Below are 25,024 nucleotides of genomic sequence, written 5' to 3'. Positions count from 1 at the left end.
ATATGAGAAATTTAGTTTCTTGGCCTATTTACAATAGTGGGAGGGTAGCACTGTTTCACTGGTCTTGTGAGTTTCATGTTTCAAAGTTTTGTTAAAGACTGAAGTAAAAAACCATGGGACTGTGATTCAGGAGCTTGCTTTATTTTTTCATTGTGATACTGACTTGATGCATGACTTTGGGTGGCTCCCTTAGGTGTGTCAGAGATTTCTAGTTTCAGAGCTTATTATATGACTGCAGAACCCAAAAGTCAACTTCCTCAATATGAGGAAGAACTTCTTTATGCTGAGGATGGCAGAGCACTGAAACAGGCTGCCCAGGGGGGTTGTGGAATCTCCCTCTCTGAAGACATTCAAAACCCACTCTGATGTGCTTCTGTATCACCTGCTCTAGGCGGACCTTCCTTGGCAGGGGATTGGACCAGATGATCTCCAGAGGTCCCTTCCAACCCTAATGATTTTGTCATTCTGTGATTCCCCCTTCTCACACACTAGGCATTTCTAACCCATACCAAGGGAACACCAGGGTAATGGCTGTCCTCCAAGACTGATTTTACAATGACAGATGAACTTTTGAGATCAAAGAAGGAACAAACCCATGCAGAGGAAACCATAAACCAAGGAAGTAATGTATGCCCAAAGCAGTTCCTTTTTTCCAGATTTTTTTCCTCCCTTAAGATTCATAGTTACCTGAATTATCAGCCTGTTTTTTTTCCTGCTTGCACAACAACTTACAGTAGTACGTCATTTGACTGGGTATATGGCAGCGAGGTCTTTTAGGTGATGTGGGTAATCATAATCTGCTTATTCCTGACACACAGCTAAAAGTTAATTATTTTAAAGGAAAGCTGATTTTAAATTCCTTGAAATTAATAAATACATTGGTAATCAAGTCATTGCACTACCAATGCAATGGTACAAGCTCAGGATTGTTGCGTCCAGACTAGAAGAAAGTGCAGCAGGAGGGCTAGGAGACTTCCATGGGTAGATAACAAGCTGCTGAGGAAACTTAGAGGGAAAAAAAAGAGGCTTATAAAAGATGGGAGCAAGGACAGGTGGCCTGGAAAGAATACCTGAATGTTGTCTGGGAAGATAAGGATCAGGTTAGGAAAGCTAAGGACCCGTTACAATTAAACATGACTAGGGATGTGAAAGATAACAGAAAGGGATTCTATAGGTGGACTGTGAATAAAAGGCAGGCTTGGGACAATGTGGGCCCTCTCCGGAAGCTGTCAGGCGAACTGGCTACCCTGGATTTGGAGAAGGCTGAGGTTCTGAATGACTTCTTTGCCTCAGTCTTCACTGGCAAAGGCTCTGACCACACCACCCAAGTCTTGGAAGACAGACACAGGGACTGTGAGAATGAAGAACTTGGGCCTATTGTAGAAGAGGATCTGGCTCGAGACCATCTTAAGAACCTAAACGTGCACAAGTCCATAGGACCTGATGAAATCCATCCGTGGGTCTTGAAGGAGCTGGCGAATGAAGTTGCTAAGCCACTGGCCATCATATTTGAAAAATCATGGCAGTCCCAATGACTGGAAAAAGGGAAATATAACCCTCATTTTCAATAAGGGGGAAATGTATGACCCAGGGAACTACAGACCAGTCAGTCTCACCTCTGTGCCTGGCAAAATCTTGGAGCAGATTCTCCTGGAAGGCATCTAAAGGCACATGAAGATCAACAAGGTGCTTGGTGACAGCCAGCATGGCTTCACTAAGGGGAAATCCTGCCTGACCAATTTGGTGGCCTTCTATGATGGGGCTACAGAACTGATGGACAGGGGTAGAGCAGTTGATGTCATCTACCTGGACTTGTGCAAAGCGACTGACACTGTTCCCCATGACATCCTTGTTTCTAAATTGGAGAGACATCAATTTGATAGGTGGACCACTCGGTGGATAAAGAACTGGCTGGATGGCCACAAGCAAAGAGTTGTGGTCAATGGCTCATTGTCCAGTTGGAGACCAGTAATGAGTGGTGTCCCTCAGGGACTGGTGTTGGGACCGGTCCTGTTCAACATCTTTGTTGGTGACACAGACAGTGGGATTGAGTGCGCCCTCAGCAAGTTTGCTGATGACACCAAGCTGCGTGGTTCGGTTGATACACTGGAGGGAAGGAATGCCATCCAGAGGGACCTTGACATGCTTGTGAGGTGGGCTGATGCCAACCTCATGAAGTTTAACCATGCCAAGTGCAAGGTCCTACACCTGGGATGGAGCAATCCCAGGCACAGCTACAGGTTGGGCAGAGAAGAGATTCAGAGCAGCCCTGTGGAAGAGGACTTGGGGGTGTTGGTTGATGAGAAAATGAACATGAGCTGGCTTCTGTGTGCACCCGCAGCCCAGAAAGCCAACCGTATCCTGGTCTTGTCTTCTAATTAAAACTTGACTTTTTCTTTTGTTTGCATCCTGTTCTAAAGTTATAAAAACATGTTTACTTTCTGTGAGTTATTGGGAAAGCTGGCTTCTTTTTTCATTTTTAACCTTGTAAATATTTGTGAGTTTAACCAAGTGCTCTATCTGCTTAAGCTTTTGTTAACACTTCCATTGTAAGGAAACAGCAGTATTGTGTAAGCAGTGTTCTCACAGGAGAATGGATAATTGGTACATAAACTCTGAATAATCCTGAAAGATACAGCAAGGCCATGAGAGGCCCGAGGAAGCTTAAGCAAACAAGATAAGAAGAAGCTGGAATTCACTGAGCTAATGAGAACTGTGGACTGTTGGCAAGCTTTCGAGGTCAAGTTCTCACACCTGTGCTTCACTAATTATATGTTAGTCACTAAGGGTCTTCAAGACATGTATCCAATCATAATACGCCAAATCACTGTAAGTGCATGTAAGAAATAGTATATAAGGAGTTAAGGCTTTGTAATAAATGGCTTTTGTCTGATCATATTGATCTCTGACTGAGTCCATATATCTTCAGCGGCAAATGGCGCCCGAACAGGGACCCCCCCCTATTTTTCATATTGAAACTGAAGGAATTAAAGCGCGTGGCACCAAAGAAAGTGGAAAACACGGAGCAGCAGGAACATCGGCTGGGTTCGATACAGCAGGACCAGGATCGGGAGGTAGACACCTCAGAACAGAGCCCTGTGAGCCCGGAAGACACTGCGCAATGCAAATAAGGTGACAGCCGACGGGTCTGGAAGAGGGTTAGGATGGGGAATCAATTAAAGAAGAAATGGTCATCCTTAAGCTCTTCCAGCATACCCTCCAGTGAGAGGGATAGAATATGACAATAATCTGTTAAAAAGATTGTTGCTCTGGAGTAAAGAAAAAGAGCTGATCAAGGGGGTTAATGAAGCTTTTGATCTCGGGACTTGGGAAAAAATTGGGGCATGCCTGTGGGATCAAGTTACTTGTGGGTTTAAGGAGGCGAAGTCTCTTGCTGCCCCCTGGCTACTACTAAAAGGGACTCTAGCCGCAATGAAGGCTGACAAACAGGCGGCAAAATCCACTTTTACAGCTCTCTCTGACTCGCCTTCACAACAGCAGGGCTCGGCACCTACATTAGATTCAGCACCCGGTGCTACAGCCATGTTAGTGTCATCTGTTTTGGGCATAAAACATTCTGGCCAAAAACCGGCTCGCAGTACGGTACGAATGTTTGAGGACCCTGAGCCTTTCCCCTATCCTGTGTCAACAACGTCTTTACCGGCAGTAGCTCCAGCTGATACTCGGGAGCCAGCAGCGGCTACTGAGCAACCGAAACAAACTGATGTTAACCCTTTTCGTGCTGCTACTGCCCCTGAACTTAATCTCCAAGATTTTTTTGCCAGGGTGGGAGTCTCCTGAGGGGGAGAGTGTAACTCCGAATAAATACCCACCTCCGCCACCTACACCACCGCTTGCATCACTCCCACTGGAGCCACAAAATGAGTGGAACTGGAGACAATGGACAAAATCCTTCAATAAACAATTGCAGGACTTGCGGGACCATCTGGACAAATTGGGGGAGGAGAGGGAGCAAGCCCCAGAAAAAACGGAAAAAAACAGATAAGATCAGTCTTTGTGTTGTGCCATTACCACCGACTCCTACATCTAATAAAGTTAATCCGAGTGCCATGAGATGGCGAGGCTGCATTCAGGATGCAGTCATAGACAGTACTATTTTACCAATAGATGTTTGTCGTGGTTTAAACCCAGTCAGGCAACTCGTTCACTCATTCCCCCCATTCTTGCCCTCCCCCTACTCCCGGAGGGACGGAGAGGAGAATCGAAAAGAATGCAACTCCCATGGGTTGAGATAAGAACAGTTTAGTAACTAAGGTATAACACAAATCACTACTGCTACCACCAATAATAACGATAAAGGAAATAACAAGGGAAGAGAATACATCACCTCACCACCAGCTGACCGATAACTCGCCCCCCCCCAGCCTGACCAAGCACCAACCCATACCTCCTCCAACCCCGCAGTCTACCAGCCCTTCTGGCTAACTCTCAGTTACATCCTGGGCATGACGTGCTGTGGTATGGAATACCTCTTTGGCTAGCTTGGGTCAGGTGTCCTGTCTCTGTTTCCTCCCGGCTTCCCCTCCTCCCTGGCAGAGCATGAGGCCCACAAAGTCCTTGACCAAACCAAAACATCCTTGTTATCAGCTCTGTTCCTGAGCTGAAAGTCAAAACACTGCACCGCACCAGCTACCAAAAAGGAGAAAAATGACTGCTACTGCTGAACCCAGGACAATGTTCCTGCTGCATTTCCTGTTATTATAAATACTCAGGGACAGTCTGTCTGGACTCCTATGGACTGGAAAGCTATGAAAGAAATTAAGGGAGCAATTACTCAGTATGGGTTGTCTTCCCCATATACACAGCAAATGCTATCTGCTTTCTTTTCTAGTTCTGTTCTAACTCCAAATGATTGTCTCAGAGTGGCTGCAATTTCATTAACTCCTTCACAGCTCTTATATTTTAAAAGTGGGTTTGAGGAGCTTGCTGCAAGAGCTGTGGATAAGAAATCAGAGTGTAATCCTCATCACCCTTTGCACGGTGTTTCATCTGAAATGTTAATGGGAGAGGGACAATTTCACCCTGATGGAGCACAAGCTCATATGAAAATTGAAGTTTTACAGCAAGCACAGCAATTGGCTTTAGCTGCTCTGAAAGCTGTGCTGGAAGCAGGAAAACCTAATCCTTCGTATACATCAGTAAAGCAGGGACCTACTGAGCCCTATATGCAATTTATTGACAGATTGACAGAGGCTATCGAAAAGAATATTGATCTGGCATCTAATGCTAAAGAATCAATGCTTATGTCTCTGGCTATGGAAAATGTTAACCCAGCTTGTAAGCGTATTTTGCAGGTTTTGCCAAAATCTGCTGGTCTTCAGGAAATGATGGATGCATGTTCTAAAGTGGGCACAGCAGAGGAAAAGGCTGGATACATGGCTACTGCCTTTGCCGCTGCTGTTAAACCCCTTCTACAACAAGGTCAGGGTGACCGTGGGGGTACTAAAGGTATGAGATGTTATAATTGTGGACGGATGGGACATTTTTTTTTAAAACAAAACAAAACAGTGTACTGTTAAGAAAATTAGTTCAGCAACCCGCCCCCCTCAGGGTGGTGTTACTGGTTTTGCAGATAAATGCATTAAATATGACAAATTTGGCCACAAGGCAATTGAATGTTGTTGCTTTGCAACCTGGCTTGCCTAGCCCGTCAATGATACCTCAGGGTTGGGATTTCATAATAATTGATTTAAAAGACTTTTTTCACAATTCCTCTACACCCAAGCGATCGTGAAAAATTTGCTTTCTCTGTCCCAGCAATTAACAAAGGAGAGCCTGCTAAGAGATATGAATGGGTTGTTTTACCTCAAGGTATGAAAAATTCTCCAGTTATATGTCAACTGTATGTTGCCTGGGCATTGCAACCAATCCAACAAAAACTTCAAAAATGTGTTATCTATCACTATATGGATGATATTGTAATTGCAGGCAAAGATTTAAACAAGTACCATCTGCTCTGCTTGCTACAATCAGAATTAGTGAAAGCAGGACCAGTAATTGCACCAGAAGAGGTGCAACGTGAAGCCCCTTGGAAATACCTGGGGTGGATCATTTCCAGAACTGAAATTAGGCCTCAAAAAGTTAAAATTACCACACAGATAAAAATCTTGTCTCACGTGCAGAAATTGATGGGTGATATTGATAGGGAGAAAACTCCAGGAACAAACTTGCCAACAAAGTTTTCAATCTGACAAGCAGGTATTCTTTATTGCGGCGCCGGGAGACACGGGGGATAGCTCCTCCTAATGTGTGTCTCCCCATTGCCACACAAGCCGTCCTTTTATAGCCACTGGGCATACATACATATTCATGAGGCTACGTGTGGATTACATAATTTTCCAGAAAGTTCCCCACATGCGTACAGAATTGTGGCGGTGGTCTCTGAGGGTCGTTTACTTCTTCCAACAATCTTCATCACTTCTGGCAGACTTTGAAGCATGCTCAGTAGATGCTCATACCAGTTTAATTGGTTTGTTAGCACCAGAGACATAATAATCCTCCTATCCTCCTACTTATCAGTTAGTTTAACTGTAGCCCATCCTAGACACCTGCGTTTCCCAGATATTCCTTATCCCTGTGTCCTGTTCTTCTAGACTGTTTTTCTTAAACTATGTCACAACTATAACAATTTATCTTGTGAGAATTCTCAGTATGTTCTCTAGCTGTACTCTATTTTTTTTTCTCTATGTATCATGCACCTCAGTAATTTTCCATTGCTACTGTTACAAAGCCAACAAACTTAACATTACTTAAATCTAATTCTAAAGGTTTCTATATTCCATTTTGTGATTTTGTACCCCCTTGTTTCAATATCCAATGGGTCCGCCCTTTGTGTGGAATCACAAATGATGATCTGACCGATCTCATGCCCCTTTTAAAGGGTGAGTCAAAGGCAGAACAAAAAAGAGTTCTATCAAAAGCTCAGTATGAGGCCGTAGATCACATCATGACAAAAATCACTACCTCTTACGCTTCTCAATGGAATCCAGATGTAGAGGTTATTCTGTTTATTGTCAACAGTAAGTATCATCCATTTAGTCTACTAGCACAGTGGGATCTTCAAAAGACTGATCCTTTATGCATTTTAGAATGGATTTTCCTGCCTTATCGATTACGTAAAACTGTAACTACTCGGTTAGAAGTATTTGCTCTTTTGATTGTACGAGGTCGTTCACATTGTCAGGAAATTATGGGCTGTGAGCCATCACAAATTTGTTTGCCACTTACCAGGGTATGGTTAGACTGGGCACAACAATCTAGCTCTGCTTTTCAGTCTGCTCTGATAGGTTTTGTTGGTCCTTTTAATATACATTTGCCACCTCGTAAGATGTTTACAATGCTAATCAGTTTGAAGATGTTACCTTTTAATCTAGTAAACCTGTTGTAGGATTAACTGTCTTTACAGATGCAAGCAAAATCAATCACACAGCCCGATATGTTTGGCAAAAATGATGGTTAGAAAGAGCAGAAGATATTTGGTCATTTTTCCGATTCACTACAAACACTACAGCTAAGTGCTGTTATTGCAGTATTTCAGCAATGGCCTGACACCCCTCTTAATATTGTCTGCGATTCTTTATATGTTGTAGGCATTGTTCAACGTATAGAAAGGGCAATTTTACAAGAAGTCACTAATCACAGGTTGTGGATCTTGTTAAAAACCTTATTACAACTTGTGAATACTCGTAAATGTACATATTTTATTATGCATATTCACAGTCATTCAGGCCTTCCAGGAAGCCTTAGTGAAGGCAATAACAAAGTGGATAAATTAGTTGCCCCACCATGGGCAGGGCCCTCTGTAAATATCTTTCAACAAGCTCCAGCATCCCATGCCTTCTTCCATCAATCAGCAAAAATGTTAGTTCGACAGTTTGGACTGTCCCTAACAGATGCCCGAGGTATTGTGCAATCTTGTCCCGACAGTCAAGGCCAAGCAGTAGATATAGGCCTTGGAGTCAACCCTCGAGGCCTCCAGCCTCTTCAGCTTTGGCAAATGGATGTGACTCATGTACCCTCTTTCGGGAAATTGAAATATGTCCATGTTACTATTGACACTATTCTCCTACAGGACAAGCTATTATTGAATGAACACATCAAACTTTGAAACAGTTGCTGGAAAAACAAAAAACAGGGAAAGAAGGACTTACACCAGTAGCAAGGATACAGAAAGCTGTATATGTTATGAATTTTTTGCGATTGACAGGAGACTTTAATGATCCCCCGGCCATAATACATGGTCAGGCATTAGGTTCAGGTTATATGACTAAAACTCTGGGTATTCTGGTCCAGTACAAGGATTTGGAAACCGGCATTTGGAAAGGTCCTGTGGAAGTAAAACTAACTGGTTGAGGTTATATGTGTGTAATTACAGATTCCATTTTGCGGTGGGTGCCAGCTCGATGGGTGAAACCCTGGAAAGAGTCAGCACCGCCCCAGGACACCCCCCTTGTCAGTGATTGAATGAATTGAAATTTGAGCTCAGGACATCCGTTTTATGGATGTTTTCAGTCCTTCTTAAAGTGAAGGGAGCAACCTTTTTTACGTTAAAAAAAAAACAAACAAAAAACCCACACACACCCCCACCCCCCCGAACCTCCAGGGAAGCGAGACCAGCGCAGGATACAGACATATTGTGTGATTTTCTGGTGGTGGGAAGGTCTCTCATATGCTCTTATCAGGGGTATTGGGCAGACTGTGACGGAGCGGACTTGGGACCCCATATACAACTCATTTGATACAGTTTCTCTGCGATACTCATGTACTAGAAGTTGGTAAATATAAGTATGTCCATGTTTCTATTGACCTTTGGAGACCTTTATAGATATTGCTGGGCACTTCTTCCAACATAGGCTGGCCACCTGTGTCAGAATGAGTGTGCATTTTGGTCAGTATAAAAGCCGAAGCCTCATACAATGTGGGGGAGGCAGAGCCTCTGTGGGGACGCCCGCTAAGGATGAGCCTGCCACCTCGCACTGCAATGATGCTTCGTGGAGCTGGTTTGCTGTTAGTCTCCACAGGGTCCTTGTGCCACGTTCTGTACGTGGGACTGTAGTGGGAGTAATGATGTCTGGATTTTGTGCTTCAAATATTGTAGTTGTGTGGAGTGTGCTTGTGGGATCCCATATGTGTGTGTGTGTGTGTGTGTGTGTGTGTGTTGAGGGCAGACGGTGTTCTGTGTATTTTTTGTTGTTGGGTTCATGTAAAAGTTTTTAACCGGTACAGTTTAACATTTCGGGCAAGAAAGGGTTAATGCAAAAGTGCGGTTGCCGGCAGGTATTTATGGTTGCTGCTGAAGCAGGCAGGCAGCTGTAGCTGCTGCCGAGCAGGCAGGTGTTTATAGGGCAATGATGCAGCAAACTCCTCGACTGTTAACAACGTGCAGTTTAACCTGTCTGCTTCTCAAGAACTGATAACCTGGAGGAGGGGCTATATTTGTGTCCTCCTGCCTACAGTTCCATGGCGACTGCCTGCAAAGTTTGTCAAGCCTTGCCATGAGCTGGACAGACGAATGGAGGAACCTGGTGCCTTAGCTACAGGAGCTGACCATGAATACCCCAAGCAGAATGAGATAGAGGAAGAGAAAAACTAATGATTGCAAAACATCACTTGGGAGCAACTGAAAAGTAACAGCCTGAATGTATGTGTGCTTGTAAAGTAGCTATTATTAGAGGCTGTGATTTTGTGTATAAACCCACCTGTATTTACTAGCCAGTTGCTAATAAGAAACTACACCTTGTATTAGATAGATTTGTTACTTGTAGAAGAGATGTTAGAGTATGGAAATCTGCAGTAGCTGCTAGAAAATGCTAAGGCAAAAGCTGGAAAGATTCTAATACACTGGTAGTGTTATAAAGCAGGTGATGGAACAAATTAAGAGGGTGGAAGAATTCCACTGGTAAGAAATTTCTTTGGCTAGTCCCTCGCTGCCATCAGCATCTTCAACATGCTGCTGCACCCTGTAATAGTTACTCTGCTAATGTAAATTTCTGTGTGCCTTGCCGTAGTAGCGACTTGGTACTGGATGAAGCAGGTGAAACTCTGCATTGACAACAAGGTGCAAGGACTGAGGCTGACAAAATGCCTGCTACCACAGTCAAGGGCAAGACTGGGTTGGCCTCTGTGTTTGCCACCAAGAAGAACCTTTAGCTCCGCTGTTGGCTGCAACCCAGCAGGCGTGGAGCAGTGGGGACACATGCCATGCCAGACCTTGATGTGAAGGATGGCCTCCCCTGTTACCAGAGAGCCATACAGCAGAAAAAAGGGGCAGGCCCAGCAGCCTGTAGTTGGCATATGTTGGAGATATGATCTAGCCCAAATCCCCTGCTCAAGTACCACATCCCATTATGCTGTGCTAGTTCTTCTCCAGAAACTTCAGGGCAGAAGAGAACAGCAATGCGGTATGCGCTATGTTTCTCAAATGTATCTTGCGTACATTTTCCTCAAACCCTTTGTGTCCTGTACTCTGGCCCACCTCTGCAATCCACACCCACAGGGGTGTTCTAGTAACCTGACTGCCTGACTCCCACTTAAACACTTTCACTGCAGCCTGAGTCCCACCAAAAGACCTCTGTCTCATTTCACCTCTGTCTCATTTTCACTGCTGTGAATGCACAGAGTTCAGCACCTGCAGGGGACTGGCAGAATGCCAAGGAACACCAGCCCCCTGTAACTTCTGTCTTTGTGGCCATGCAGGAAAGAACTTGTCCTCCAGACTGACTCCAGAAGCACTCTGCCCTGCTCTGGAGGGGTCTTAGAGAATCTGAGCTGCACAGACGTAGATCTCATGGCCATGTACAAGTAGAAAGTGATGCCACAGAGCCAAGGCATGCCTGTAAGCATGGATATCAGAGAGCTCAGCTCTATGCAGTCTTACATGTTCTGGTTCTTAATATATAAGTTAGTCCCAGGTGATATGTGATTTTTGATATCTTTACGTCACATATTAATTTGGAATGTTCTAAGTGGAAGAAGTGGAAGAGCAAGTGATTTTTCTGTTGCCATCTGCCCTCTATCCTTTAAAAAGAACCTGTCTAAATTCTTCTCTAAAAGCAATTTTAGGACTGAAATGCTTTTTGGGATGCTGACTGCAATGTTTGGGTTGAAACTGCTATTGTGCCATTGTCCTGATTTCATATGGGATAGAGTTAACTTTTATCTGATTTGCTGGTGCAGTGCTGTGCTTTGGATTTAGTATGAGAATAATGCTGATAACACACCGATGTTCTAGTCATTGCTAAGTAGTGTTTACTCTAAATCAAGGACTTTTCAATTTCTCATGTCTGCCAGTAAGAAGGGGCACAAGAAACTGGGAGGGAGCAGAGACAGGACAGCTGACCCAAACTAGCCAAAAGAATATTCCATACTACAGCATGTCATACCAGTATACAAACTGGGGGGAGTTACCAGGAAGAGATGGATTGCTGCCCAGGGACAGGCTGGGTATTAGTCAGTGGGTGGTGAGCAACTGTATTGTGCATCATTTGTGTTTGTTTGGTATTATCCTCGCTCTCCTTCTCCTTTTCACTACTATTATTATTTTACATTATTTTAATTATTAAATTGATCTTATCTCAACACAGGTTTTACCTTTTTCGATTTCTCCTCCCTATCCCACCAAGGTTAGGTGGGAGAGAGCCAATGGCTGCATGGTCCTTAACTGCCAGCTGGGGTTAAACCATGACAGCCGTTTGTAGCCCTCTTTGCTCAGAAGCTGGTGTACGTATCACTAATGAACAAATTCCCTTAAGGGAACATTCAGGATACATGCTAATGTCTTTTGGTTTGGTTTGGTTTGGTTTTTAATGGAAACTAATCTGAGACCTCCAGACCTGAAGCTGCCTGATGGTAAGACCCTACATTTTGCAGCATCAGTACACATAGAACATATAGGCCTCAGATTTTGTAATGCACAAAGTTCTGTGCCAGTAGAACTTTGCTTTATCAATAAACTGTTGGATTTTATTTCACATTTTTGTGAATATGGAAAGTAACCAAAGGAAATTTTTTTCTGTTTTTTGGAATGTCATAGAGGAAGGAACGATCACAAAACGCTAGAAGCCTTAAGGAATAATTTTAGATTAATCCCATCTGTGTGGTTTTTAACAGTCTTACTCAAGATATTGTTATGAAAGTAGCCTGGACTAATATTTTTCTACTTTTGTTAGTTTCTCCTTTAATATCAGTATATTAAAATTCTTTAAATTCTACTGAGGTTGAAGGTCTGAGCTAGTTCAGTAATGGTATCTTGTTATAGAATGACAGAAAAACAGAATTGAAAGGAATATGACACTATTTGCTTTTAGAAGCTACTATGTCCTTAATCTAGCAATATCCTTCAAATATCTGGATGTAGCCATTAAAATCAATATATGAGAACTTGGAGATCTTAGGCATTTTTTCTTACTTAAATTGAGAATTCAAAAAAGTAAATCACGCAGTACTCTGCTCTTCACAACGTCTTCTGTGGTATCAGTGTGCAATAAATAAACTCCATGTGCTAATATCAAGGGCTGATCTAAATTGACTATTTCCAATGAATTATTTATTTGCCAGCTGGAAGAACAGATTATTTTATTATAATTTCATTTCTGGCTAATTCCTTTGTAATGAAGAACACACAAAGGACAGTAGTATGATAAAGTTTTTTAATCCATTGGGAAAAAAAAATGATTTAGTGAGAAGTGGGAAGTTAGCGTGCATCATAGAGCATTTGACCTCTAAAGACTAAGGGATAATTGGCTGTGAATCCCAGTTTGGCTATTTGCACTATATATTTATTTGTCTTAGTGTATATAGGGCTTTCTCCTAGCAAAACCTGGGATTCTGGTGTGGGTTTATCAAGACTAATCCCTATTTAAGCCAAAGGAAGTTTTACCTGACTTGCAATGTAAGTCTTGCACTTACTTTTGCAAGGAAAATAGGAGGAAAGCATACCTCTCTAAGACTGGTCATCACCATACCCCATTGCTGTGCTCCAGTGGGTAATGCCGCTGTGCTGCAGACCAGAACATGCTACTCCGGCCACCCTGGCCTGGTCCCAGTGCAGAGCAGGGCGCCTCTGCACTCGTGTCTCTTAGGACCCATGAACAGCCTCCTAGCCACGGGTGCCAGATCCTAGAGGCAGCTGCAGTGCTCGAAGCCATCTCCCACGTGGTTCTCCCTTCCCCACGCCTGGGAGATACAGTCCTCCCTTACCCTGCTGGTGCAGGCTCAGGCGGCTGCGGTGGCTGGTGTGAGGCCGGGCGGGAGCCACCGTGAGCCCGCTGCTGCCGGCAGCGGCTGTGCCTGGCTGCCATGGGTCCCCCGCGACAGAGGGCGGCCGAGCCCTGTCCTGCCTGGCACTCGAGCGGCAGCACCGCGCCCCCTACCGCCCTGCCCGTGCTGGGCGGGTCACGTGACGGCTCTCAGCTGACGGGCGGGCGGATGGCGCCGGCGGGCGCAAGAGGAGAAGTGCGGCCTGCCGCCATGGTTAGCGCTGGGACGGGTTTGCTGTGGCCGGGTATGGTGGTGGCACCGGGCTCCTGGTTCACTGCCCTTCTGGCCTTCTCCCCTTCTTACGCAGATGAACGGGGCCCCGCGGGACGCGGCGGAGCCGGCGCCGGTGTGGGAGCGGCCCTGGTCGCTGGAGGAGATCCGTAAGGGCAGCCAGAGCTGGTCTTTGGCCTCGGATGCCGGGGTAAGCGGTGCGGCCGGGACCGAACATGGAACCGGGGGGGATGCTGAACGGGGCTTGCGAGGTGTAAGGAGGGGCCGGGTGCTGCTCACCCCGGGCCCGAGCGGCGGCCTGCTGTTGCTTAAAACCTCAGATCCGGGCGATAAAAATAAAATGAGGAGTTGGCCTGAAAGGAGAAGCAGATTGAAGTGGAAACAGAGCAGGAGAAGGCTTGGTCCTGGGTGCATGTGGGTTCTTTCCTCTCAACTGTGTTTATTTTGATGCGCCGTTGAAGTGCGTGATAACTCTGCGTGTGATAAACGGTGCCAAGAGGAAAAGGAGCTGGATGCTGACTATTTCTTTCCCCTGTTGTAAACAGCTGCTGCATTTTCTACAAGAGTTCTCACAACAAACAATTTCCAGGACTCATGAAATCAAAAAGCAAGTAGATGGATTGATTAGCGAAACGAAAGCCACAGACTGTCGCCTTCATAATGTCTTCAATGACTTTCTTATGTTGTCCAATACACAGTTCATAGAGAACGTGAGTATGTTCTTGCACACCATCAAGCTTGTACTCCAAACATTGGTGTTGTCCCTTACTATAACATGGAGAAGTCATTTGACTTTTTCACAAGTCTAATGTTAGTTTAGAGATTAATTAGCTTTTAATTGTATTCTGTTAAAGGATGTCCTAATTTTGTGAGTAATGCACTATCTGATATCAGTATATTCTCTTTTGCCTCTTCTGAGTTATCTTCCTTCCTTGTTTATATGTGTCATGGAAGTCAGAGTTTTGTTTTTAGTACTGTGAATGAGTTGGGATCTCTGGGATGTCATGGTCTAGCTTTACAGGCAGCATGAATGTAGCATCTCTCTACACTTAGCTGTTTACATAAGAGGAATGTTATACGGTGCTGTAAATTTGGCCAGAGGTGTTATTTAATGCTAAAAGCAGTTGGCATTAAAGGTGTTGGACTGCAGGCAGTTGTCTGTTACGTTTTTAGCTGATAAGCATATTTGTTGGTTAATGTTCCGACTTTATGAATGTTGCTATTTTAGAAAGGTGTAAGCTAGACTTGAAAGCCTGCTTACAACACTGTATCACTAGGAGCATGTGTATAATTAAGATGTAGAGCTTTAACAGTCTTTTACATTTGTGGAGGGGTTTTTAGCACTGTAAGTTTTAGTAGGTATTTTGTTTTGATCAGCATTGTTCTCAGGCCACATGTGTCTTATCTGAAGCCATAATATTGTTATTGGAAAGATACTGGCAGAGGATAAAGATGATGGAAAACTGGATTTCTGGTTCGGGGTTTTTTGGTGGTAGTTAGATTTTTTTTCCAGAGCTGCAGTGTGTTTTCTGGCCTAACTTTGCTGTTCAGCGTAATGATTCTGATGAGAACAGTTTGTATCAAACATCTTAAAACCTTGGTGCTTGAAGCTGTTTGTTCCCAAATTTAAGTGTACAGAAATAGGTCCTCGTTTCTAGTTCTTAATTAATTAATGTGGGAGATCTGTCTCTTCTCAGGAGATAGCTGTGCTTGTGTTTGAGAGACTTAGATTTAGGTTTGCAGGTTCAAGGAAGATCTTTTTTTTGTTTTTATTTTTATTTCCCTATGTTTTCTTGTAGCTGGTCCTAGAAAAGACTGTTTAAAGAGCTGGATAGGGGGGATCATCAGAACAAACTGAAGGCTGAGGGAGGAAGTAAACCTTCCCTGTAAGTACAGGAGAAGGGTAAAGGCTAAGAAGGAAAGCTACTAAATGACAGAAAACAAAGAGAAAATAGACAGCTCACAACTAAACTTAGGTTTGACTTTGGAGGTTTCTAGAATAGCTTTATGTTAGGGGAGTTAAAACATGCTTTTTTAAAACATATTCAAGTCAATCTGTGAACAGGGTTAAATGGTCAGCTTGTCTTCTGCTGCTGCAGGGACATTTCCAGTTTTGAATTGCCTCAGTTGGGTTGGGAGGCTGCCTGATGATGACTTCAATGTGTGAATGTCGTGGTTTAAACCCAGTCAGGTAGCTTGTTCACTCATTCCCAGTGAGTGGTGCCGAGCTGACAACAATCGAGGTCCGTGACCGTCTCCCCCCCCCCCCCCCCCCGCCTCCCCGCACCGGGGCTCTCCCCTTCCCCGCTCCCGGAGGAACGGGGAGGAGGATCGAGAGAGTGCAACTCCTACGGGTTGAGACAAAAACAGTCCAGCAACAAATCACCACCGCTACTATCAGCTAAAACAATGATAAGGGAAAACAACAAGGGAAGAGAATACGATACCACCGGCCAAGAAAACGAGTTCCACCCGGAAGCCCCTGTCCTTCCGGGTAACTCCCAGTTACCCCTCACCCTGGGCATGACGTGCTGTGGTATGGAATACCTCCCCGGCCAGCCCGGGTCAAGCGCCCCGTCCCCGCTCCCTCACAGCCCCCCCTCCTCCCTGGCAGAGCATGAGCCTCACAGAGTCCTTGGTCAGGGCAAACATCACCTAGCAACAACTGAAAACATCGGCTTCACCAACACTGTTCTCAAGCCGGAAGTCAAAACACAGCACTGCACCAGTTAACACAAAGGAAAAACATGACTGCTACTGCAGAACCCAGGACAGTGAAGGAGGCTGTGAAATGCTTTGCATCATCCATGGCTTCCTTTTTTTTTAAATGTGCACTGAATTAATGTGCAATTAATAGCACATTAGCAGTGCATTTCATTTTGATGGTGGTGCCTGTGGTTTAGCCCTTGCAACTTATATTGTTCTTACTTGAATTAATTTTGCTTGACTTTTTAGAGAGTATATGATGAAGAAGTGGAAGAACCTATTCCCAAAGCTGATGCTGGAGACAAAACAGAGCAGGTAATTAATTTTATCTGCCCTGAATGCTGTCAGTGTGTTTGCAGATGTTGTCTGCTTTCTCATTTTCAAACTTATTTTGTGGACATTTACACCTTACAAATCAAACTGTTACCTTTCTCCATGAAGTTGCAGTCTATGTCATTCAAACATAAAATTTACTATAACACTGAAGGCTACTACAGTATATGGCAATCTGTTAGGGCCTCCCCAAGCTCAATACTCTGCCCAGTAGTCAGGATTTATGTGTTGATTTTCAAATGGCTATGCATTTTTTTTTCAGTGAGAGAACTTTGGCCTTCTTACTGGATTCAGAGGTACGAGATTGAGGAAGCAGAATCTGAGTACAATTCCCAGGGATAAAAACTCAAGAGAGCTTTTTAATATATCTTACAGTCTACGTGTGTAATACCATAAATATTCCCTTGATGGGCTGGAAGCATGAATAATACAGTACTGTGCTGGTGTGGATGTTTAGAACATCTCTTTTTCTGAGAGTGATAAAGATTAATTAAGTCAAACAAAAAAGGAAGATTCTGAAGGTTTTTCTCTTGCATATAGTGGAAAAGCTTTTATTGTACTACTTTGAAGTTAAAATTTTGTATGCATATTGCAGTGAGATTGAGTCTTAAGTCAAATGCAATGAGAATGTTTTGTTCCTATTACTAAAGGAAAAGACACGAGAACAGAAAGAAGCTGATCTGATCCCCAAAATCCAAGAAGCAGTGAATTATGGGTTGCAAGTTCTGGACAGTGCGTTTGAACAGCTAGACATCAAAGCAGGCAACTCCGACTCAGAAGAGGAAGAAAGTAATGAAAGGGTGGAACTGATACTAGAGCCAAAGGTACAGAGACCTGTTCTTGCTGGGAGCATGGGTTTGTGTTTCGCTTTGTTGGACTTGCTCTTTGCATTTGTCAGCAGTATCACCATAAAACTGATTGTGCATTGGTGTAAAATTGATTTTTGTTACCTAAAAAGAGGATTGGATGACTACATCTGAAGGAGAAGTGTTCCTTGCTGAGCTATTCCTTGTGTAGCCTACTTGTCTTTCAGTTGGGTTAGCATTAAGATATGCCACCCTAAAGGGAACTAATTTAGTGACGGTGAACTTGGAAAGAGAAGCCTCAATTCTGGGTGCAGTGGGACCTTGAAATTTCATGCTCTTTAGATACAAACCATATCTTCATAGGTGGTTTTTACTCTTCTGGTAGTTAAGAACACTAGGTGCTGGATTCAGGATAAGACTGATGCTTGCAAGTCTTTGCAAGGATATTCTTGTGTTAGATGACACCTAGAAACAAATTGTGATCACACAAATAGACCCCTTCTTTGACAGTCTTAGAAAAGAATAAACTTCAGGTGGCCCACCCGTTTGCAGGCATACTTGAAGCAAGTGTCTGGTGGGACCCTCTTTTAGACAAGCTTGTATCTTCCTTGAGTTAAAAAAAGGGGTGTAAGACTTCTGTCTTTGTCAACAATGCAGAGCTGTCCCTAAATATCAAAAAGACCTGATGCATTCTCTTTCCAGGATCTCTATATTGACAGGCCTTTACCATACTTGATTGGTTCTCAGCAGTTTATGGAACAAGATGATGTTGGCCTTGGAGATCTCTCTAGTGAAGGTGTGTGCTAACATGACCCATTATTCCTAAGCAAGTAACTACTTCTTGATCTGTGACTTAGGTCTGTTTAACTCACAGCTTGGGTTACACTGCATAGTGTTCTTGCATGTTTAGATGCCCACTGTAATTAATTGGGGGGAAAAATGTGCAATTTGCTGAAAAATGCTGTAACAACCACTTTTCTAGGACACAAAGCAGTAACTTCTTACTAATTTCTGCTCTGTGTATTAGAAACACAAAGCTCTAAAATTTCATCAGCCTTCAAAGCTCTTCCAAACCACTCTCTTTTCCACCTGATTTCTAGTGTTCTTCACAAAGCCTTTAAAGATGTTGTTGATAGTGTGACTACGTATCTCTGTGCATGGATGTCATATCTGATCTTAACTTTTTTTTTAATTTTGCATTTAAAATAGAAGGATCAGTAGATAGCGATCGTGGAAGTGTAATTGACAGTGAAGACAAGGATGAAGAGGTGAGTGACAAGTGACAGAGTACCAGCCACTTTGCACAAGCATTTATGAGTCCTTGGTTGTGTGTGAGGCTATTTGCTATTTTGTTTTTTTCATGTGAGGTCTCAAGCTAATATTGCGCAATGTCTGTTCTCTGTATCTATTTGTGGCAAATGTGCTTTTCATTTTTCTTATGCAGTGGTTTCCTCTGCAGCTTTTCAGAGGAACAATAAAGTGGTACTGGCTCTAGCTGCTATTGTAGTAGAATACTTCAAACTGAAGTGTTTCATTGCACCTAATTTCAATGTGAAGCAAACCAGATTCTTAGCAAGAATTGTATTTATGGAGAACAAATCTGTTGTAAGTTACATGCCAAAGAATGGGACAAACACTTAACAGGAGCAAGTTTAAAGGTTAAGTAGGTGTCAGTAATGCATGTCTAGGCTTTGCCTGAAATCTGCTCCATTTGAACAGTACTATTTCTGGTATGTTTCACTTGCTTGGGCTGGGATGTCTCTGCTTTGTAACTGTGCTATGGAAGCACTCCCTTTTTTGGGAGTTTGCTTTTGGTGTCTTTGCTCAGTTAAAGTTAAATCCCCTTCAAGTTACTCTAATACACTGTCGGAGCTTGTTGTCTTTACTAGATTAATAACATTCTAGTGAGCTCCATTCATAAAGATGGTGAGCAGTGGGGAAACAATTCTTTGGTCAGGTCATGGTGGGAGATGTGAATGTCCAAACTTAAGTAAGGCCAGAGTTTCTGAGCCCTCTCCCTTAGCCACTGAACCAAGTAATGTGTGTTACTTGTCTTTGGATCTCTTGTGTTCCAGGAATCAGATGATGAGTTTGGAAACCCTAGTGAAGATGACCAAAAGATGGTATGGTTATATACACCCTGGTACATCCCTGAAAGATTTTCCACTTGTGACACAGTGAGGGTGCAAGAAAGAAAGAAAAGCTCTACACAGCACTTAAAAACTTTTGTTCAGCCTGATTTGTATGACTTTGTATGAGAAGGTTGTCCTGACCAGATGGCATTGAGTTGTGAAATTGAACCTGGATTTGGCTTAAAGACATGCTTGCAAGCCATAATGAGATGCAAAGTGTATGTGGGATAGCGTTTTCTGCTGTGTGTTTTCCTCAGGAATTACTTTGGAGTTATGAGAGTTTAAAGAATCTAGTCCAGGAAAACTAGGATCTGGTGGGATTATTTGGCCTATAATTAAAATTCTAAACCTGCTATGCAGGAAGTAAGGAACAGTTCGGTTTGGGTGAAATCAAAGATGTGAACAGTATTGAATGTTTGAAAAGTATGTCCATTTGGGTAACAAATGAAACAGGAAAAGAAATGTTTAGGTTGAAAAATTCAAGCCTGACTTTAGTCATTGGTAGTAGAAGAAGGAATCTTACCTGTGTTTAGATGTGCTATTGTGAAAGACTTATATGTGGGTGTCCTCAGTCTGAAAGAACTATGTTCCAAACAGCAATCTTTGTAACATTAATAAAACAGTGTTACAAGGCACTCAGCTGTATTGACCTTCATAGGGTAACTTTGTATTCCTGATGTATTTTAGGATGAGGAGGTATCTTTGGGGTGTTAGGGCCTGACCCATGCCAGCCTGCAGCTCACGATTCACTTCATCTTTTTCTTATTCATATGACTGAATCCAGGATGTGGATTCTGCTGTCATTCTGTGCCTGTCATTTTGCTATCCACCTTAGGAATAGCTCAAGATGATGCAATTTTTTACTATGTTCACGAAGTCCCTGTGTTAAGGCTAAATACTATGTCTTTAAAGAGCAGCTCATAAACTAAGGGCACCAGCACAGCCAAAGCAGTTTGAGCTTGTGTCTAATAGTGGTACACTCCTTGTGAGGAGGGTCTTAGTGGCTTCAGTTGCATCTCTGGTACAGAAATGTTCAGTGACACAGCAAAGGGGTGTACTAGAGAATGCAACAACTTGCCTGAAGCTAGTGGCACTCATTCCTTACCTCTCAAAAGCAGTGAAGTTCCCCAAACTGGCTGAATGTTCCCCTCCTTTCAGGAAATTTGCTTTGAATATTTTATCTGTGCAGATATAGTTTTGTGCTTATTTTGTATGCCACCTTCAGGAGAACACAACAAGGTATTACTGTTTTTTAGAGGACAGCACAGATGAGTGATGAAGATGATTATGATGGCTGTGATCTCTTTGACTCTGAAAAAGAAGAAGATGAGGATGGAGACTTAGATGAAAGCACAAGGCCTGTAAGTAGTTGTTGCCTTGCTGGAAGGAGAGGTTTGACTTTGCTCATGAAAAAAAGTGTTCTTAGAGGTATTATAATGGTAGCTTTCAGTTATCTGGATGGGGTCCTGTAAGAGGGCTTGTAAAAATCCTGAATGATCTTCAACGTGATTGTTCAGGCTTCGCCCCTTTAAACTAAGGGACTCCTGCACCCTAAACTGGCATCAAAGCCGTCTTGAAAGGTTATTGGGAAATTACTTGTTGCATCTGTGTGTGTTAAGGTCTTCTTGCTTGTCCTGCTCCCAAAACAAGGTGACATTAAAAATTATATGATCATAAGGGACTAGAAACAGCCCCTTTTTTCTCTTGATACATGCATAATCTCCTAATTGGTTTCTTAATAGAAAGTTGAATTGCCTCTTCTGAGGGCTTCAGTCAAAGTCTAGACAGGATATTGTACAACTGAGGCTGTAGAATACAGTATTTGTAATTGCAACTTATACACTGGATTGTATATAAAGAGTATGCTGTTATTTGTGCCTACTTTTCAGAAAAAGAAGAGGCCGACATCATTTGCAGATGAGCTGGCAGCCCGCATCAAACGAGAAATACCAGTCAAACTCGATGAAGAACGTTCATGTAAGCTAACTTTAGTTTTGATAAGTTCTTGGGAGATAGCAGAGGGCTCAGGAGTTGGACAGGAGATCCTGTGTAACAGTATGTGAAGTTAGATCTGTATTAGGTGAAAGCCTAACAAGAGTAAATAAAGACACTTGCACATTCTGAGAACCTTTTTGTCCATAACTTTAAGGATTCAATTGGAATTCACCCAGTGTTATAGTGGAAAACACATTGCTATGTGTAGGTCAGCTTGGTTAGTTTTTTTTTTTTTCTTTAAGGTTCTTTTTACCATAGATTAATCACAGGCTACAAATAAAGGTGGACTGTTTTGCTTTGAAATTTTCTCCTTTAAAGCCCTGTCATCAGAGACTAAAACAAGGAAAACCCTGAAAGAGAAGAAAGAAGTTAGAGTTCCATCAGATGGTAAGTTATCCTCTTGGTTTTGAATTGTGGGCTGGATTGTGAGGTATCACACAGGAAATTGTGGCATGTAATTTAGAAACTGGGTAGGATATTTGATTGTCCTTCAAGGTGAATGTGTAAACCATCCTAGGTTGTGATGTGCATATAAAACAATGCTAGAAGCAAGATTAGAGTTCCTCCTTAAATGTGGTCTTGTGGAGAAACAACACACAACCCAGTCTGTCTACAGCAACTTTTCCGTACATATAATGTTTATGAGAGAGAAGGGATGGAATCCAATCAGGTTTTATTTTGGTAGTCTCTTTAATTCCCTTTCCTGAAACTTGGTCAGTCCCACTATAACTCTTGGTTCTTGTGCTTTCTAGATGAAGATGACATCTTCAAGCCTCCTAAACTGACTGATGAAGACTTCACACCGTTTGGGTCTAGGGGTGGCCTCTTCAGTGGTGGAACAGGTCTCTTTGATGATGAAGAGGTGAGAATGCTGAAGAGAAGAGAAATTTGAGTGTGTCCACCTTTAAAAAACAAAAGATCCCCACAAATTCCCACTTCTGGAAGGCAGGGAGGGAAAACAGCATCTTATTGCTTGGTAGTATTCAAGTGTGGAGGAATAGTGGCTTTCCAGTGGAGAAACAGAACTACATGAATGAGCTATTTATGTTTCTCTTGACACAAAGCCCTCTCTTCTGCAGTGGTGCTTATGAGAGATGCAGGTGTGGTTCCAGCATTATATTAGACAGGTTCTAATTCCAGCAGAGCTTACCCACTGCTTCACTTTTATCTCTGGATATGCCAGAGATATGCCATACAGTTTGTTTATTTTAAAACAGCAAATTTCTATTAAAATGCCTATGTGAATACTGAATTTTGTGATTCTCTCTTTCTCCCTGGGTATGGGAGAAGGTTGAGAGGAAAGAGAATGTGATGCCCTTCACAATTTATCTTTCATGTACCATATCTGGACAGTGGTGCTGTTGGGTTTTTCTGTCTCTGCATTGTTGAAAGTTCCCTATTGCAATTATGCTATGTTCTTTCATCTAATTAATGCATTGGCAGGAAAATTTCACCTTAAGATTGCTCTTGTGCTGTGTATCTAGAGCTGACTTGATAAAGGAATGGCACAAAGTGCATTTTTACTTCTGTTTTAACATTGTGCAGGTAAAAGGGAATAGAAGCCCTATGTTGGGGATACTTAAGAATCTGATAGTACAGCTATGTAAAACAGATGATTGCCTTTGATTTTAATCATGCAGCTGGTATCGGTAACAGTCAAAGTTAGTCCAGAATAGTAGCCAAACTGCTGCCTTTGTTGGATGTGGTGTTCCTTTGTGCAACTAGAATGAGTCAGGTGTTCCTTGGAGCTAAGGGGTGTGTTAAACTGAGATTTGCAAGAAGGCCTTTGTAAGGAGGCTTTGTATCAGTGCAAATTCAGATGAAGCTATCATTAAAGCCTCTTGGTTATTACTTACTGCCAAGAGTACTTTTCTTATCCTGTAGACACACGGCAGCCAAGCAGATTTCTCTGTGATTTTGCCTGCCTGCATATGTTTGTTCTTGGTTTTCTGTTACCTGACAGTTACTCATCTAGGAAAGGTAACTTATTGTCACCTACTTTATGCAGTGGAGGAGGCCTTGTAGCAGAATGCAGCAACAGAAGGTCAACAGCAAATAGTAACTGACAATGTGTATTTAATCACTGACATCCCTGCTACAGCCCTGTGCTTTCCTGCTCTTTCCCAAGTATTGCTGCCTTCTTTCTATAAAGCTTTATGCAAAGACCATGCATTTTGAGCTTCCAGGTAGGCAACTTCTAATATCCTACTTCCATAAGAGTGAGTCTTTCAAAAAATAGAAGTGGTCAGTACATACAAATTCGGAGGTTTCCTGGGATTCTCAGGGAGGGCTGGCAGAGGGTAATTGTAATCTGAGCACAAGGACTTTTGTGGGACTGTCCAGCACTGCTTTTGAGCTATAATGTATATATCTTTACACCATACTGGTGTCTTAGCATCTCTTTAGCAACAATATAAGTCATTTTCTTAATCATGTGTAGTTGAAGAGTACTTTTATGCTTGGCCTGACCTGATTCGTTTTTTCAAACCTTACTGCATAAGCTTCAACAAGAAAGCATGGAAGGATGTAATGGGAACCTTGAACAGCTGTATATTGGTGTAAGCCCTTGAAGATGTGCAAATAAAAGGTCTTTCTTTTTCTGCAGTAAACAGCCTGATAATCAGTGTAAATTAAATTTTAGAAGACAGAAAGCTACTTTTCTGAATATATGCACTCAAGTTAATGCTAGAGTACCCAGATTTAAGTACATATGTGCAGGCATCCTTTTGAGAAGGGAGTGGTGGTTACCTCCTCTGTCTTGGGTTAGAAGTGGATCTTCAACATGGAAAAATCAGCAGCTGTCTTTTCCTACAAAATAGAAATTCAGCACTTCTTCCCCCTTTACATTTTCATCTACAGAGTGATCTTTTTGCTGGAGCACCAAGAGAAGAATCAAAAGAGAGAGAGGAGCGAGTCCCAGTAAGTGATGGTAAGAACCAATTGTTGCCTCTTCTAGTCCTGTAGACTGTTTTGTTTCCAAGCTAGAAAGTCCACCAGAGAAAGAGTAGCAATTGTTGGCATATCTCTTCTTCCCAGTCTTAATAGAGAACAGCTGTGTTTTCCTTGAATTTTAAATGTGCTTATTCATTATGATCTCTTGCACACACCTACTATCTGGAGCTGAAAGGATATCCTTACTGATGTTGGCAGAGCTCTGTGTGCACTAGGTTCCTGCTGCTGAAGAGTACATAGCAGGATCCAGTTGTGGGTTGGAGTGGAGTAAAGATTCTTCTTGCAGACTAATGTGTGTCTGAGTTTCTCATTAGCTGCATGTCTAGACCCTTAAGGAGTCTGAGCACCCATTCTGTACTGCAGCAGTTTTTACTGAAGCATTGTATTTGATGAATTTTCAGATCAAGGTTGTAAGACTAAGCCGGTTTGAGTGTACTGTATTAAAGTGGTTTTGAATGTGTGAATGTGAACTCTTAAATAATGCTACGTATAAATGCATATCATGTTTATAAGCTTCAGTTTAGTAGAGCTGTCTTGTGGAGTTTTCATAGGGGAAAATAGAGTGATACATATATATATATATGCAAAGAA

At 42.7% G+C, this 25,024-nt stretch overlaps 1 protein-coding gene across 4 annotated transcripts in view; it reads left to right on the top strand.

Annotated features, from left to right (window-relative positions):
• The first annotated feature begins 13,405 nt into the window (after positions 1–13,405).
• LOC134157582 (WASH complex subunit 2-like) overlaps positions 13,406–25,024 on the top strand; it is a 36,972-nt gene continuing 25,353 nt past the window's right edge. For 3 of the 4 annotated variants that reach the window (XM_062606669.1, XM_062606671.1, XM_062606668.1), the window contains exons 1-13: positions 13,406–13,491; positions 13,586–13,699; positions 14,055–14,219; positions 16,465–16,530; positions 17,199–17,372; positions 18,057–18,150; positions 18,564–18,622; positions 19,430–19,477; positions 20,743–20,847; positions 21,376–21,463; positions 21,800–21,868; positions 22,234–22,343; positions 24,341–24,410. In XM_062606669.1, the coding sequence (XP_062462653.1) occupies positions 13,447–13,491; positions 13,586–13,699; positions 14,055–14,219; positions 16,465–16,530; positions 17,199–17,372; positions 18,057–18,150; positions 18,564–18,622; positions 19,430–19,477; positions 20,743–20,847; positions 21,376–21,463; positions 21,800–21,868; positions 22,234–22,343; positions 24,341–24,410 (1,207 nt within the window). In that variant the 5' untranslated portion in view covers positions 13,406–13,446. Of the gene's footprint in view, positions 13,492–13,585; positions 13,700–14,054; positions 14,220–16,464; positions 16,531–17,198; positions 17,373–18,056; positions 18,151–18,563; positions 18,623–19,429; positions 19,478–20,742; positions 20,848–21,375; positions 21,464–21,799; positions 21,869–22,233; positions 22,344–24,340; positions 24,411–25,024 lie in introns of those variants that run through there. The other variant, XM_062606670.1, reaches the window with a different exon arrangement.

The sequence above is a fragment of the Pezoporus occidentalis genome, unplaced genomic scaffold (assembly GCF_034315485.1).
Source record: "Pezoporus occidentalis ecotype Australia unplaced genomic scaffold, CSIRO_AGI_Poc_V1 ctg98, whole genome shotgun sequence".
In the NCBI taxonomy this organism is placed as follows: Eukaryota; Metazoa; Chordata; class Aves; order Psittaciformes; family Psittacidae; genus Pezoporus; species Pezoporus occidentalis.
Note: the sequence above shows the minus strand (reverse complement) of the source record. Positions and strands in the feature narration are given on the sequence as shown.